Genomic DNA, 11956 nt, shown 5'->3' with positions numbered 1-11956 from the left:
ATTCCTGAACAAGACCCCGAGATACTTAAACTCCTCCACTTGGGGCAGGACATCTTCCCCGACCTGGAGAAGGCACTCTACCCTTTTCCGGCTCAAGACCATGGCCTCGGATTTGGAGGCACTGATCCTCATCCCAGCTGCAAACCGCTCCAGCGAAAGCTGTAGAACTGAACTACCTTTAATTTTGTTTAGTCAAATGATACACAAGTAGCTCTAAAAAGGTACTTGTTGGAAACTCTGAAATCAAACATAAGACAGGTTCTCCTTCATCAAACGGTGCAGTTTGAAAGAGTTTACTCCAGTAGTTCTCCAGATGTATTGGTATGAAGTTCTGAATTGAGAATCCTCACTCAGAGTAATTAAAGCATTTGGCTGAATCTACCAAAAACCACATGGAAGCTTGAGTCACGTGACTGACCGACATCAGGCTGACTGTTGTCTGTGGAGGACATTTAATAGAAGAGTGAATCTGCTGCTAAACGTGAAAGAAAAGAGAAAAATTGAGTAAGCAAACTGTCAGGAATAAATATCAGGGTCAAGCAGGGCGATGGAGCGCCATAAAATCTTTACTTAACAAAGCGTACCAATGGATCTGACTTAATGGACTTCTTGATCCCAAATGGCTCTTCCATGGACTTCACCACTGTTGACGTATTTTCAGTCACTTCGGCTGTTTCCGTAGGTAAACAAACACATGTGGTAGTTGGCATCCAGCCACAAATTTTGAGTGTAAGGATCTAATAACCATCAATGTGAGAAAAATAAAATTGCGCTGATTTAGTTTGTATTTTGGCAGGATTTCAGGACGGCACAAGGAACGGACGGATGGATCAGAGCTTCATCTGCAGTAATGAGAAGTCCATCTAGGACTCAGCCTTGGTCATGAGGTATAAATGATGAAGCAGCTGAAATGAGCTGCTTCATCATTCAGGGTGGCCGGGCTCAACGTTAAGCTCCATCATTTGGAGGAATGAGACGGAGAAGCACCGCTCCTCTGCATCAAACAGAGTCCCCTAAAGGTTAGACTTATTTCCACAGTCCTAAAAAAGTTTTAGGCAGAATATTTAGACGTTGTTGAGACTTGGACTTGTTTTTGTTTACACGGTGATGAGGCAGACCGCACGCTGCGCGGTGTGGAGAGTGGATCCTCTCCTTAGTCTTGAGACGGAGCATGACCCAGATAGAAATAATGACGAGCAAAGACGAAAGGTTTATCTGTCTTTGATGGAGGAAAACTTTGCCGGCTGGAGGAATTCAGAGACAAACTGTCAGAGTGGTAATGGCCGAGGCGGACCGGCTGATGTTATGCTGTTTGAAACCGTGCGCTAACTGTGTTCGCTCCCTACGTGCACCTGCTTGTCAGCGTGAACTCAGAGATGAAAAGAAAACAAAAAGGCTGCTTCGAATCCAAAAAGACAGAAACAGCAGATACCTTACTGTTCACTTCTGTCCAACAGCAAGAGATAAAAAGAATCAGTTTGTGTCGAGTCTGAAAACTGTCAGCATGAAGTTTAAAAAATATAAGAACTCCTGTTGAAACATTACATCTCAGTCAAATTAGAAAACCTGAAAAATCCCTTTTAAACACATAGTTCTGCCGAATAGTTTACATTTTTTGCACAGATCTGCAGTAAAAACAGACTCATCCCAGTCATTAATAACATGAAGCTCCTATAGATTTATACTGTTGGGTTTCTTTGCACAGCCACTTTGGATTCAGGAAGGAAACATAAGAGTTTCTATGAAGTCAAATGATTTTTCATCATGTTTGGAAGCATCGCTTATCATTTCGAGTCTTTCTTTTTTGATTGGATGCATCACAACACCACAGTGAAAAGATCGGAGACAGGAAAAAAAGCACAATCTTCTCTTTAGTGAAGTGGTTAAATAAGACTTTTCTGCCGCTGAAGAATCTCTTATTCATTTCAAAAGCCAGACTGTCAAGCGTCCTTGAATAACAACCTGTGCCGCCGTTTGCTCATTCATCGTGAAGCGAGCTGGATGAGAGCATCGGCTCAATACGCAGAACACAATGAGACACATCAGTGCTTCTCCGCAGCACAAAACACCAGGAATCTGACACATTCAGCTGTAAATATCACTTTGAACTGGAAAAACAGCTCTGCTTCCTGAGCTAAAAACACATCTGAGCCCACGGAAATCATTTTTTAATACTGATTCATTATTGTTTTCTTTATTTATCTTTTCAACTAAACAAAAGTCAATAATATGAGCATATTAACACAAAAACAATGAGCTTTTTATTTTACTGAAAGGTTAATCTACATTATTGTTACGCCTTCTCTAAAGTCTAATTTAAGGCTTTTCCAGGACTAATAAATACTCTGTACCCAAACTTCATAAATATATAAAATCTGATGTTATTTTGCTTAAAAAAAGACGATTTGGCATATTTTCTGCAGCATCCTAACATTTACATCCCAAACTGTCTAACCTAATATAAAATCATGTAACACCATTTAAAAATGATTTCTTTAAAATAAAAAAGCAAGAGTAAAAACCAGCCTTTTAAAATCTAATATGAATTCATACAAAATGCAGATTTTAATACAGAAACGTGCAGATTCAGAGCAGCAGAGAATTTGTTGCACAGTTTTTAAAAAATCTTTGCTCCTCCTTTTAACCACATAGCCTGGATTGTATTTTATACCATTTGTCCGAAAGTGATATAAGTTTATTGATGGTATAGAATCAAAAATAAACAGCCTGCAGTCCCATGTTAGGTTGTTTTACAGCATACTGTTGTCTAATATAGTGATTTTATAATCTAACTTACCAACGAGCTGTTATTGTTACTGTTGATCCTCCAGACTAAAGACCCAAAAGCACAATAAAGAGAATAAATTACAATTATTACAGACTGCTGGACTTGGTGTTGCACAAACTGATCTTTTTCCACGATGAAAACTGTCTGACAGGCAGGAAAGTTCAGCCGTTTTACTTTTAGCTCTAGTTCATAAACTGATGGGAGCTCCAGACACAAAGAATCTTGTTTAGTTTACCGGACTGTGCAAAACTCTTGAGCCACATCTAATTTCTTAAGACTTTGCTTCCAAGCAGCCGGACCTTCTGTAATCTTCTAAAGTGATGGTAATAAATAAATCTCTGTGGTTTCTGAAGTTCATTCTAACTTTTCCTTTAGACTTTGGCAATATTTGACTAAATTTCAGTGCTGTCATGGTAGAAAAAACCCCAAAACTTTCAGCTGCTTGCTTCTGTGGGGGGTCGCCACAGCGAGTTACCTCGCACAGAAGATTCAGTTTTTTATGCTGGACGTCCTTCCTGATGCTCAAACCTGAAGCCCCAATATTAAAAAACCACAACACTCATCACAGAGCCATATTTTGCAGTGTGCATTCAAAGAAGCAAGCAAAAAAATAAAAGTGGACACAAGAAGGGCTGAAAAAAGATTTACAGCAGATGATCAGTACCTGAAAGTCATGTCTTAAAGAAAACATCCTTTGGGATTGAATTTGATGGTGCTCAAATCTTTTTTTAAAGTGTCAAGTTGTTATCTTTACTGTTTTGCACAAAATTAAAAAAAAAAGAAAACAAATTATGCTTTTGTGCATATTGTCTGTTATGTGTTGACACAAGAATGAAGCCCTTTTTATGCCTGAATGAATCACAGATCAGAATTAAGAGCTTTAATAAATGGATATTCCTCTGAAAATGTTCAGGTACCTGAACGTAACAAAGCTCCAAACCTCGCAGTACTTTTTTCTTATCAGTGACTTTAAGGTTGAGGACGTTCCGTGGTCTCAGAGTCAGGTTCACTGATCAAAGCTTCATGATAAAACATCTGTGAAAATCGTCTCTGAGCTGAATGACTCAAAGGTAAAGCAGGACCTGCAGCTGCTTTAAAACCCAGTTTTATCCATCAGGATCCCCGCAGCGCCGTTTCCTCTGAAGCTCGGGAGAAACCCTCAGAGAGCTGAAGGAAGATCCTGTTTCTCTGTCTGTCCGACGGAGCCTGCTGCTAAAGACTTCAAGCACTAATTCTTCTGTAAGAGAGGCGTTTTAAAGGATTGCTGATTCACCAGGAAGTGCAACAGGAAGTTGAAGGTGAGGTTGTTATCCGTCAGAAACGCTGATGGTTGGTGTGCAGACAGCAGAGGAAGAATAAAGACGACTGGCATTGGACGTAATTTTGTCTTAAAGTATTGAATTTAAACTCCTGCAGATGTTTATATGTAAAAAACAAAATAAAACCTAAATGGATAGAATTGAGGGCAAATTGTTCATATTTAAACATGAAATATATTTCTTTAAGAGTCTATCTGAAGACACAGACAGGAAGATAAGGATTATTACAAATCAGAACTTCAGAAAATTTAGCCTCAAGTAGTTATCTTTTCCCATATTTAACTTCAAATGTAAATTTATTTCTATATATTTTCAGAATTGAAAACATCTGGCTGGAAATGAGATGATTGCTGTTATTGTTTATGAATTAAGTACACAGACTGATGATGTTTTAGGTTGGACAGTTAAGAGCTGTGTCCTATAAATAAATCCATTTATCTGTTAGTAGCTCCAGTCGTTTTTGGACAGAAAACCTATTTTACTGTAAATCTAAAGGGTTTCTTTGTTAAACAAGCCTTTACAAAATAAACAAACTCAAATAATGAGTACATTTTAAATGCAAATTTAAACAAGCTCTGATTATTGCAGACATGAAACCTCCAGCTGCATTCTCCCCATCAATAAAGTTTATTACCTGGGCCATGTGAAGCAGAATTCATAATGATATGAACGTCGAGAGGAAATGAGCTTTAGATAAAATAAAGTCTCCGTGCAACTAATTTTCCAAAGCAAATACACTCTGAGCTTCAAATACATACTCTGCAAACATAACGAAAAAATGCGACAACTCGACTTTAGTCATAGAAAATAAGATAAATTAAGAAGAATGCAAAAACTAAAAGGTCTGATGTTCTTAAAGTAAACTAAGGTGTTAAAGAGCAGGAAATCCAGAAAAAACATTAAATCCTGAGGTGAAACAGAACAGGTGAGAGGATTAAAACTGAGATTAGAGCCCTGTCCACATGAACATAGATTTAAAACAACATTTTCTGCTAGTCAAAAACACACGGAAAAAAACTTTTTTGGGTGTTTTTCACCTTTTATGGCAGTGGGCAATCATGTTATTGCCTGTGTGTCTTTTAGAAAAATATCTCATGAAAGACTGAAGAGATTTTAATGAAAGAATCACGGGATGAACATCAGAAACGGATTAACTTTTGATTTCAACCCGAGTCAACGACATGTGAGTGGAAATTATTAAAGCAGCTCAGGTACGGAAATGAAACAACAAGCATAACAACACTGAGCTTTTTCAAAATACACAAACAAACAACAACAACAACAAACAGGAGATGAAGCAAAAATGAAAAACAAAAATCAAAAGTATCTCAGAAAAAAAGTGCAAGAAACCCAAGACGAACCAAACTGTGACACCTGTTCTAGAAATCATTAAAAATAAACCAAAAAACATCAAATCCAATAAACCTGGTGGCTTTTTAAAATGTTCTGTGACGTCAGTTTCTCTTTTATTTTTGTGCTCTCGAACAGAAATCAGTGAGTTTTTTATGATTTTATTATTATTAGTCCCAGCTACTTTCCTCTAATCGTGACGTGATTCATAAACATGACTCTTCCTTCGTTCGTCTACCTGGAAATTATTCTGGGACTGTTTTAGGAAACAATTTGTGTTTAAAAACAAAGTTCTAGGAGCTGCAGAATGATTAACAGAGCAGTTGGTCTGATAATGATTCCTATTAAGGTTTAAGGTCACAATGACAAATATATAAAGTTGAGATGAATAAAACGGATCCATTAAACCCTCGGCTCCTTTTATCAGAGCGGTGAAGGACGACGATCAGTCGGTGTCGATCTGTCCCTGTTCATTTTAAATTTCTGATTTTTAGTTAATATGAAGGCTTAGGGATAAAAACTTGATAGTACAGATAAAAAACTATATGGGTAGCAGGAACAAAGACTCAGAAAGTATTGAATCCAGCAGGTGAATCAGATAAAGATTTACTTCATGCAGATGAGGCGTCGCCGTACGGCAGCATTTTTAAATCTCTTTCCTGTTGAGACGTCGGCTCCGCTGACTGATTTTCACTGTAAGCCTCTTTAAACGTCAGAGGAAGACCCCCACCACAGAGACGAAGATCCTTCCTCAGATAAACCCCTCCGGAGACGGGAGGACGGAGCTGAATCTGACGCCGTTTTTCCAGTTTTTCTCGGCTATTTATTCTCAGAAACGCTTTTTTCCCCCAAAAAAAACTTCTCTGTGACCACTTAGGCTTCACATTCACACCATTGTTTTCCTGTTTCTATTTTCTTATCGTTACTCTAACTATTCTGTACGTTTTTCAGCATCTAACTCAGAGAGTTTGGGATTAAATGTTAGGATGCTTGTCCAATTTTTAAGCAATTCTGCTCGTTCAGGAGATGGGTGCTATGACTTTTAGTTTTTGTTTTTCAGGATTGTTCTGCAGTTTTAAGGATTTGTTCCGCCTCATTTCTGCTTCAACTGTTCTAAATCAACTTGCATTGACATTTTAGCAATTAAAACATCTCAGCAGAGTTTCAGCTTCTTCAGCAGCTTTCAGCTAAATCATTCAGCAGTAAGCATTCACACTGCATTTTCACAGAAAATGCAATTTCTCTAGTGAGAGTTTAAGCTTCTTAAGCCTTCATTATCACATTATATATGCAGAAAAAGGTTGATTTTATTTTAGGTTAGGTAGATAAAATATAAAAACTAGAAAGGTTTGCATTTTCTGTGAAAATGACTCCTGAATGACTGATGAAAGCTGTAAAAGAAGCTTAAAGTTAAAACAAACATTCTAGGAAAAGCTGAAATGAGCAAAATTGTTAAATACTAAAATTAGCAAAACAGCAACTAATTAGAAAAGTTACAAAACTAAAAGTCATATCTGTAACGTCCTGAACGAGCTGAATGTTTTCATACCTGAAGTCCAAGAAAACTTACAGAAGAAACTAAAAAAAACAGGAAAACAATCATGTGAATTCACACCAATAAAAGCCGAGGGTTCTGTGAAAGGAATGCATATCACCCGCCAGAGTTTTAGACTAAGATAGAAAACTTTAGCTGATTCGGTCAAACGTTTCTGCACGATTCGGTGTGAAATCATGAGATGTGTCGCTCAGAGGATGACTCTCAGCTACTACCACATCGACCTTTGGCTCCATAACTGTGAAACTGACAGAGTTAATGAATACCCACTTTTCTGTTGGCTAATTTAGATTAGCTGTGGCTGCCATTTTGAATTGATTTGACTCTAAAAGTGAAAATCTGCCGTCAGGTCTGAGAATTAAGAAGAGGAAACGGCAGCTTTAACGTGATGTTCTGCTCTTCTGGTGTAGCTGGAGGGTAAAAACTTTAAAAAGGATTCGAGTTAAAGGGGGCAGCTGGGTCAGTTTTATTCCACTTAGTCTGGATTTGACCTGATTTGTATTTCTGTCCTGTTCACTGCGCAGATCCCCTCTAGCTGCTTTCATTTTAATTTCCAACCTGTCAACACTTTGATATGAGTTATCTCCCACTTTCTGTCCCCGGGTGAGAATAACTCCAGATTTTATTCTCCCTTTCTTCGAACCCCCTTTTCCAAAACCCACCGAGGGGAAACGTGTCGCTTTGTTTAAAATTTGGCTTGTACTTTATCTTTTAAAACCCATCATTTTCAGTGTTTTTTCCTTTTCCTGATTTAAAAATGATGGGAAAAGGAAAAACTGGGCCAGTTTATGTGTAAAAGAAGCTCATGATCTACGAATAGATGTAATAAAACACAGAAACTATTTTATAATAGTTCAAAAAACTTGTGTATTTAGCTTATTATATCAGTTAAACTAAGACTGATTATCTTAACTTCATTAAGACTCCAAGTTTATCTTGAATAATTACTTTTAAAAATAAATATTGTTGTGATTACAATAACCTTGTGTTCTGTATTTTTACTGCCTTTATCACATCTTTTACAGCCTGTGGGTGATAATTAGCAAAATATCTCATGAACAAGTGGACAACATTTTAATTAAACTAATCATCAGATGTTTACCTGCAACTGATTAATCTTTGAAGTCAATTCAAGATGGCCACCTCAGGTAACTGAAATTAGCAAATAAAAAAATAGATATTGAGCTACAGTTTGGTGTGGAAGTAGCCGAGAGTCATTTAAAAACACATTTTTATACTTGATGCACAAAAGTTTTGCCTAAAACTTTCGCACAAACCGTTGGAGCCAACCTAATGTCTCTGTTAGCAAAATATTCACAGATTTGAATGAATTTCTTATAACGTTATCATCTGACATACATAAAAAGATGTATTTAAAAAAACAACTGAATCTTTTGAACTGAATGTCCAGTTAATGCTTTAGATCAGGGGTCTCCAATCCTGGTCCTCAGGGCCTCCATCCTGCAGGTTTTACTTGTTCCTCTGCTCCAACACACCTGATCTGAATCAATGGGTGATAAACAGGCTTCTGCAGAACATGAAGAGGTGATTTAACCTCTGAATCAGGTGTGTTGGAGCAGAGAAACAAGGAAAACTTGCAGGATGGAGGCCCTGAGGACCAGGATTGGACATCACTGCTTTAGATGGAAAGTCACATGTTTTCCACCTCCACATGCAGAGGAAAATACAGCTCAGTAGCCTGGAAATTGGGGAAAAAGATGTTTTTAAGATGCTCCATGTTCTGAGTCACCATCAGTCTCTAACGATCTGTAACCAGCAACATGTTCGATGATGTTTCCGTCGTTCCCCTCTAAAATAACAAGCAGCTGAAAGATTTAGAAGATTTTCCAGTTGCTCAAGCTTTTCAATTTCAACTGAAAAAACAAGCATTTCATTTGCACATCTTAATGGATCCATATGAAAATAAGAATCAAATGTCTGCTTCAGTGTTTGAGTCTTGTACTCTTGTGTACCGAACGGCTCCCAGTAAATGAAGGAATGGTTTTATTCTAAGGATTTTGTGGCGCTGCAGTCTCATGCACACAGAGGACACAACCATCAGTCATTCCCGACAACATTTCCTCATTACATCACAAGATTCTGTCATAAAAAACAGAGAAAAGAGCTGACAGGTATGCAGCTCTGCTCCTCAAATTCAGCCCATTATCACTGCGAGTAATCGCTGTGTTTTCCTAACGTCCATGTCCTCATTGTTCGTCAGATTATGGATGACTGCTGTTCGCGCACATTAAAGCGAAAATAAATTGCAAATCATTTCAACAAAGAGACACTGATTGTGCTGCTGCTGGGTTGTCTTTGTCAGCTGACGGATGATGGTTGTGTATTTAAACACGCTGGCTGGAGTCATTCGAGGTCTCTGCGCTGAAGAGGCTCACGTGGGACGAAGCGGTGACAAGATTTCCTTACAGCGTGCGCCTGCTGCACATGATTACAGCATTACTAAACTCACAGGGTTTCATCTTAAAGAGAAGATTGGTGCAGCTGAGTTTGATGATGTGTGAAAACAAAACTCCTGACTGTCTCCAGTCATCTTCAACACACTTTCTTATTCAAAACAGGCCTTCGTTGCACTTTATTCAAGCTGGTTATTACCTTTAAAGATGTTAATTTTCATGCATGTTTGCTATTTATCTTTGCATGTCCATCATTGTTCCAAAAATATTGTCCAATCACAATTTTTTGTTTAAAATTCCCCAATCGTTGTAATTAATTAGCCCCAACCCTTTCATATTTAGTATCATTAAAAAGCCCTAAATGTCCTCTGTAGATACCAAAAGGAGTTAACTGAGTATTATGAAGTGGGTGGGAGATATTTGGGTTTATAGATGTCCTCCACAGAAGACAAATATGAGATACTGGTAGTCAGGAGGATAGAGTAGCATAAACTGGAGCACTGTATGATTAAACGAAGGGTTAATTTGTTACCATTTCCTCTTAATTTCAGGAGGAACAAACTTAATTCAAACAAATGAACAGATCTCCCCTCAACAGTTTCCTTTTTAAATTACATTTCAATAAAACTGATAAAATACAACAGACATTGTTGATGTCTTCTTGCCTATCTTGGAATTATTTTAAAAAAAAAGGAAAACCTGTATTTTATTCTTGTGTTTCATTAGATGTTCACAACCCAGATCGGTACGTAAGCTTGCTCACCTTGTAATACCACGATGCAGTCCAACACATGTGGTTTAATACATGCCTCATGTTGCAGCATAGAGGTTTTGTTTGCTAGTTATTATGTATGACATTTGCAGCACTTTATTTGTTAACTAGCTGAGCCAAGAACCATGACCCAGTCTCTCCTCCTACAGCTGCACACCAACTTCACTCTGCTACTAAAAGACTTTAATAGTTTCTGCTTCAAACTGCTCCTCTTACAATCACAGTCTGAAACCTCAAGCTTCTTCTTCCTGATAGAAAACACTAACAGAGCCGCCTTGTCCACGTTTCCTGGTTCCCTCCCCTTCAGATCTGCAGCTGTGAGGATGGGTGGAACCTCTGACGTTCACTGCAGTCACGTGATGTTTAGATCAGAGCTGAGACTGGATTCCAGGAAGTCAAACTGCTGAGTCGTTGTTGCTGAGAGGAGAAATGGCGCAAAAAGGAGTTCAGCTGGATCGAGAAAACTTCTCCTGTTCCATCTGTTTGGATCTCCTGAAGGATCCGGTGACTATTCCCTGTGGACACAGCTACTGTATGAACTGTATTAAAACCTACTGGGATGGAGAGGATCAGAGGAGAATCCACAGCTGTCCTCAGTGCAGGAAGGACTTCATACCGAGGCCTGTTCTGGTGAAAAACGTCATGTTTGCAGCTTTAGTGGAGGAGCTGAAGAAGACTGGACTCCAAGCTGCTCCAGCTGATCTCTGCTATGCTGGACCTGAAGATGTGTCCTGTGATGTCTGCACTGAGAGGAAACTGAAGGCTGTCAAGTCCTGTCTGGTCTGTTTGGCCTCTTACTGTGAGAAACACCTCCAACCTCACCATGAAGCTCCACCGTTACAGAAACACCAGCTGGTGGAGCCCTCCAAGAAGCTCCAGGAGAACATCTGCCCTCGTCATGATGAGGTGATGAAGATTTTCTGTCGTACTGATCAGCAGTGTATCTGTTATCTCTGCTTCATGGATGAACATAAAGGACATGAAACAGTCTCAGCTGCAGCAGGAAGAGCTGAGAAGCAGAAGGAGCTCGAGGCGAGTCGACAACAAATCCAGCAGAGAATCCAGGACCGACAGAAAGATGTGAAGCTGCTCCAACAGGAGGTGGAGGCCATCAATGTCTCTGCTGATAAAACAGTGGAGGACAGTGAGAAGACCTTCACTCAGCTGATCCGTCTCATCCAGAAAAGAAGCTCTGATGTGAAGCAGCAGCTCAGATCCCAGCAGGAAACTGAAGTGAGTCGAGTCAAAGAGCTTCAGGAGAAGCTGGAGCAGGAGATCACTGAGCTGAAGAGGAAAGACGCCGAGCTGGAGCAGCTCTCACACACAGAGGATCACAACCAGTTTCTCCACAACTACCCCTCAGTGTCAGCACTCAGTGAGTCTACACACTCATCCAGCATCAAGAGTCGTCCTCGGAGACACTTTGAGGACGTGACAGCAGCTGTGGAGGAGCTCAGAGACAAACTACAGGACGTCCTGAGGGACATGTGGACAGACATCTCACTGAGAGTCTCTGAAGTGGACGTTTTACTGCCACAACCAGAACCAAAGACCAGAGATGGATTCTTAAAATATTCACAAGAAATCACTCTGGATCCAAACACAGCAAACAGATATCTGTTGTTATCTGAGGGGAACAGAAAAGTAACATTAATGGAACAACAACAGTCTTATCCTGATCATCCAGACAGATTCACTTATTATTATCAGGTTCTGAGCAGAGAGAGTCTGACCGGACGTTGTTACTGGGAGGTGGAG

The 11956-nt window shown here is 39.2% G+C and overlaps 2 protein-coding genes across 2 annotated transcripts in view; one reads left to right on the top strand and one right to left on the bottom strand.

Annotated features, from left to right (window-relative positions):
- The window catches only part of trpc5a (transient receptor potential cation channel, subfamily C, member 5a), a 128399-nt gene that overhangs the window by 106359 nt on the left and 10084 nt on the right, over positions 1 to 11956 (bottom strand). The window lies entirely within an intron of this gene.
- The window catches only part of LOC108248213 (tripartite motif-containing protein 16-like), a 19722-nt gene continuing 18336 nt past the window's right edge, over positions 10571 to 11956 (top strand). The window contains exon 1 of the mRNA XM_017436828.3: positions 10571 to 11950. Within this exon, the coding sequence (XP_017292317.2) occupies positions 10628 to 11950 (1323 nt within the window). The 5' untranslated portion in view covers positions 10571 to 10627. The remainder of the gene's footprint in view (positions 11951 to 11956) is intronic.

The sequence above is a fragment of the Kryptolebias marmoratus genome, linkage group LG7, assembly GCF_001649575.2.
Source record: "Kryptolebias marmoratus isolate JLee-2015 linkage group LG7, ASM164957v2, whole genome shotgun sequence".
Lineage (NCBI taxonomy): Eukaryota > Metazoa > Chordata > Actinopteri > Cyprinodontiformes > Rivulidae > Kryptolebias > Kryptolebias marmoratus.
Note: the sequence above shows the minus strand (reverse complement) of the source record. Positions and strands in the feature narration are given on the sequence as shown.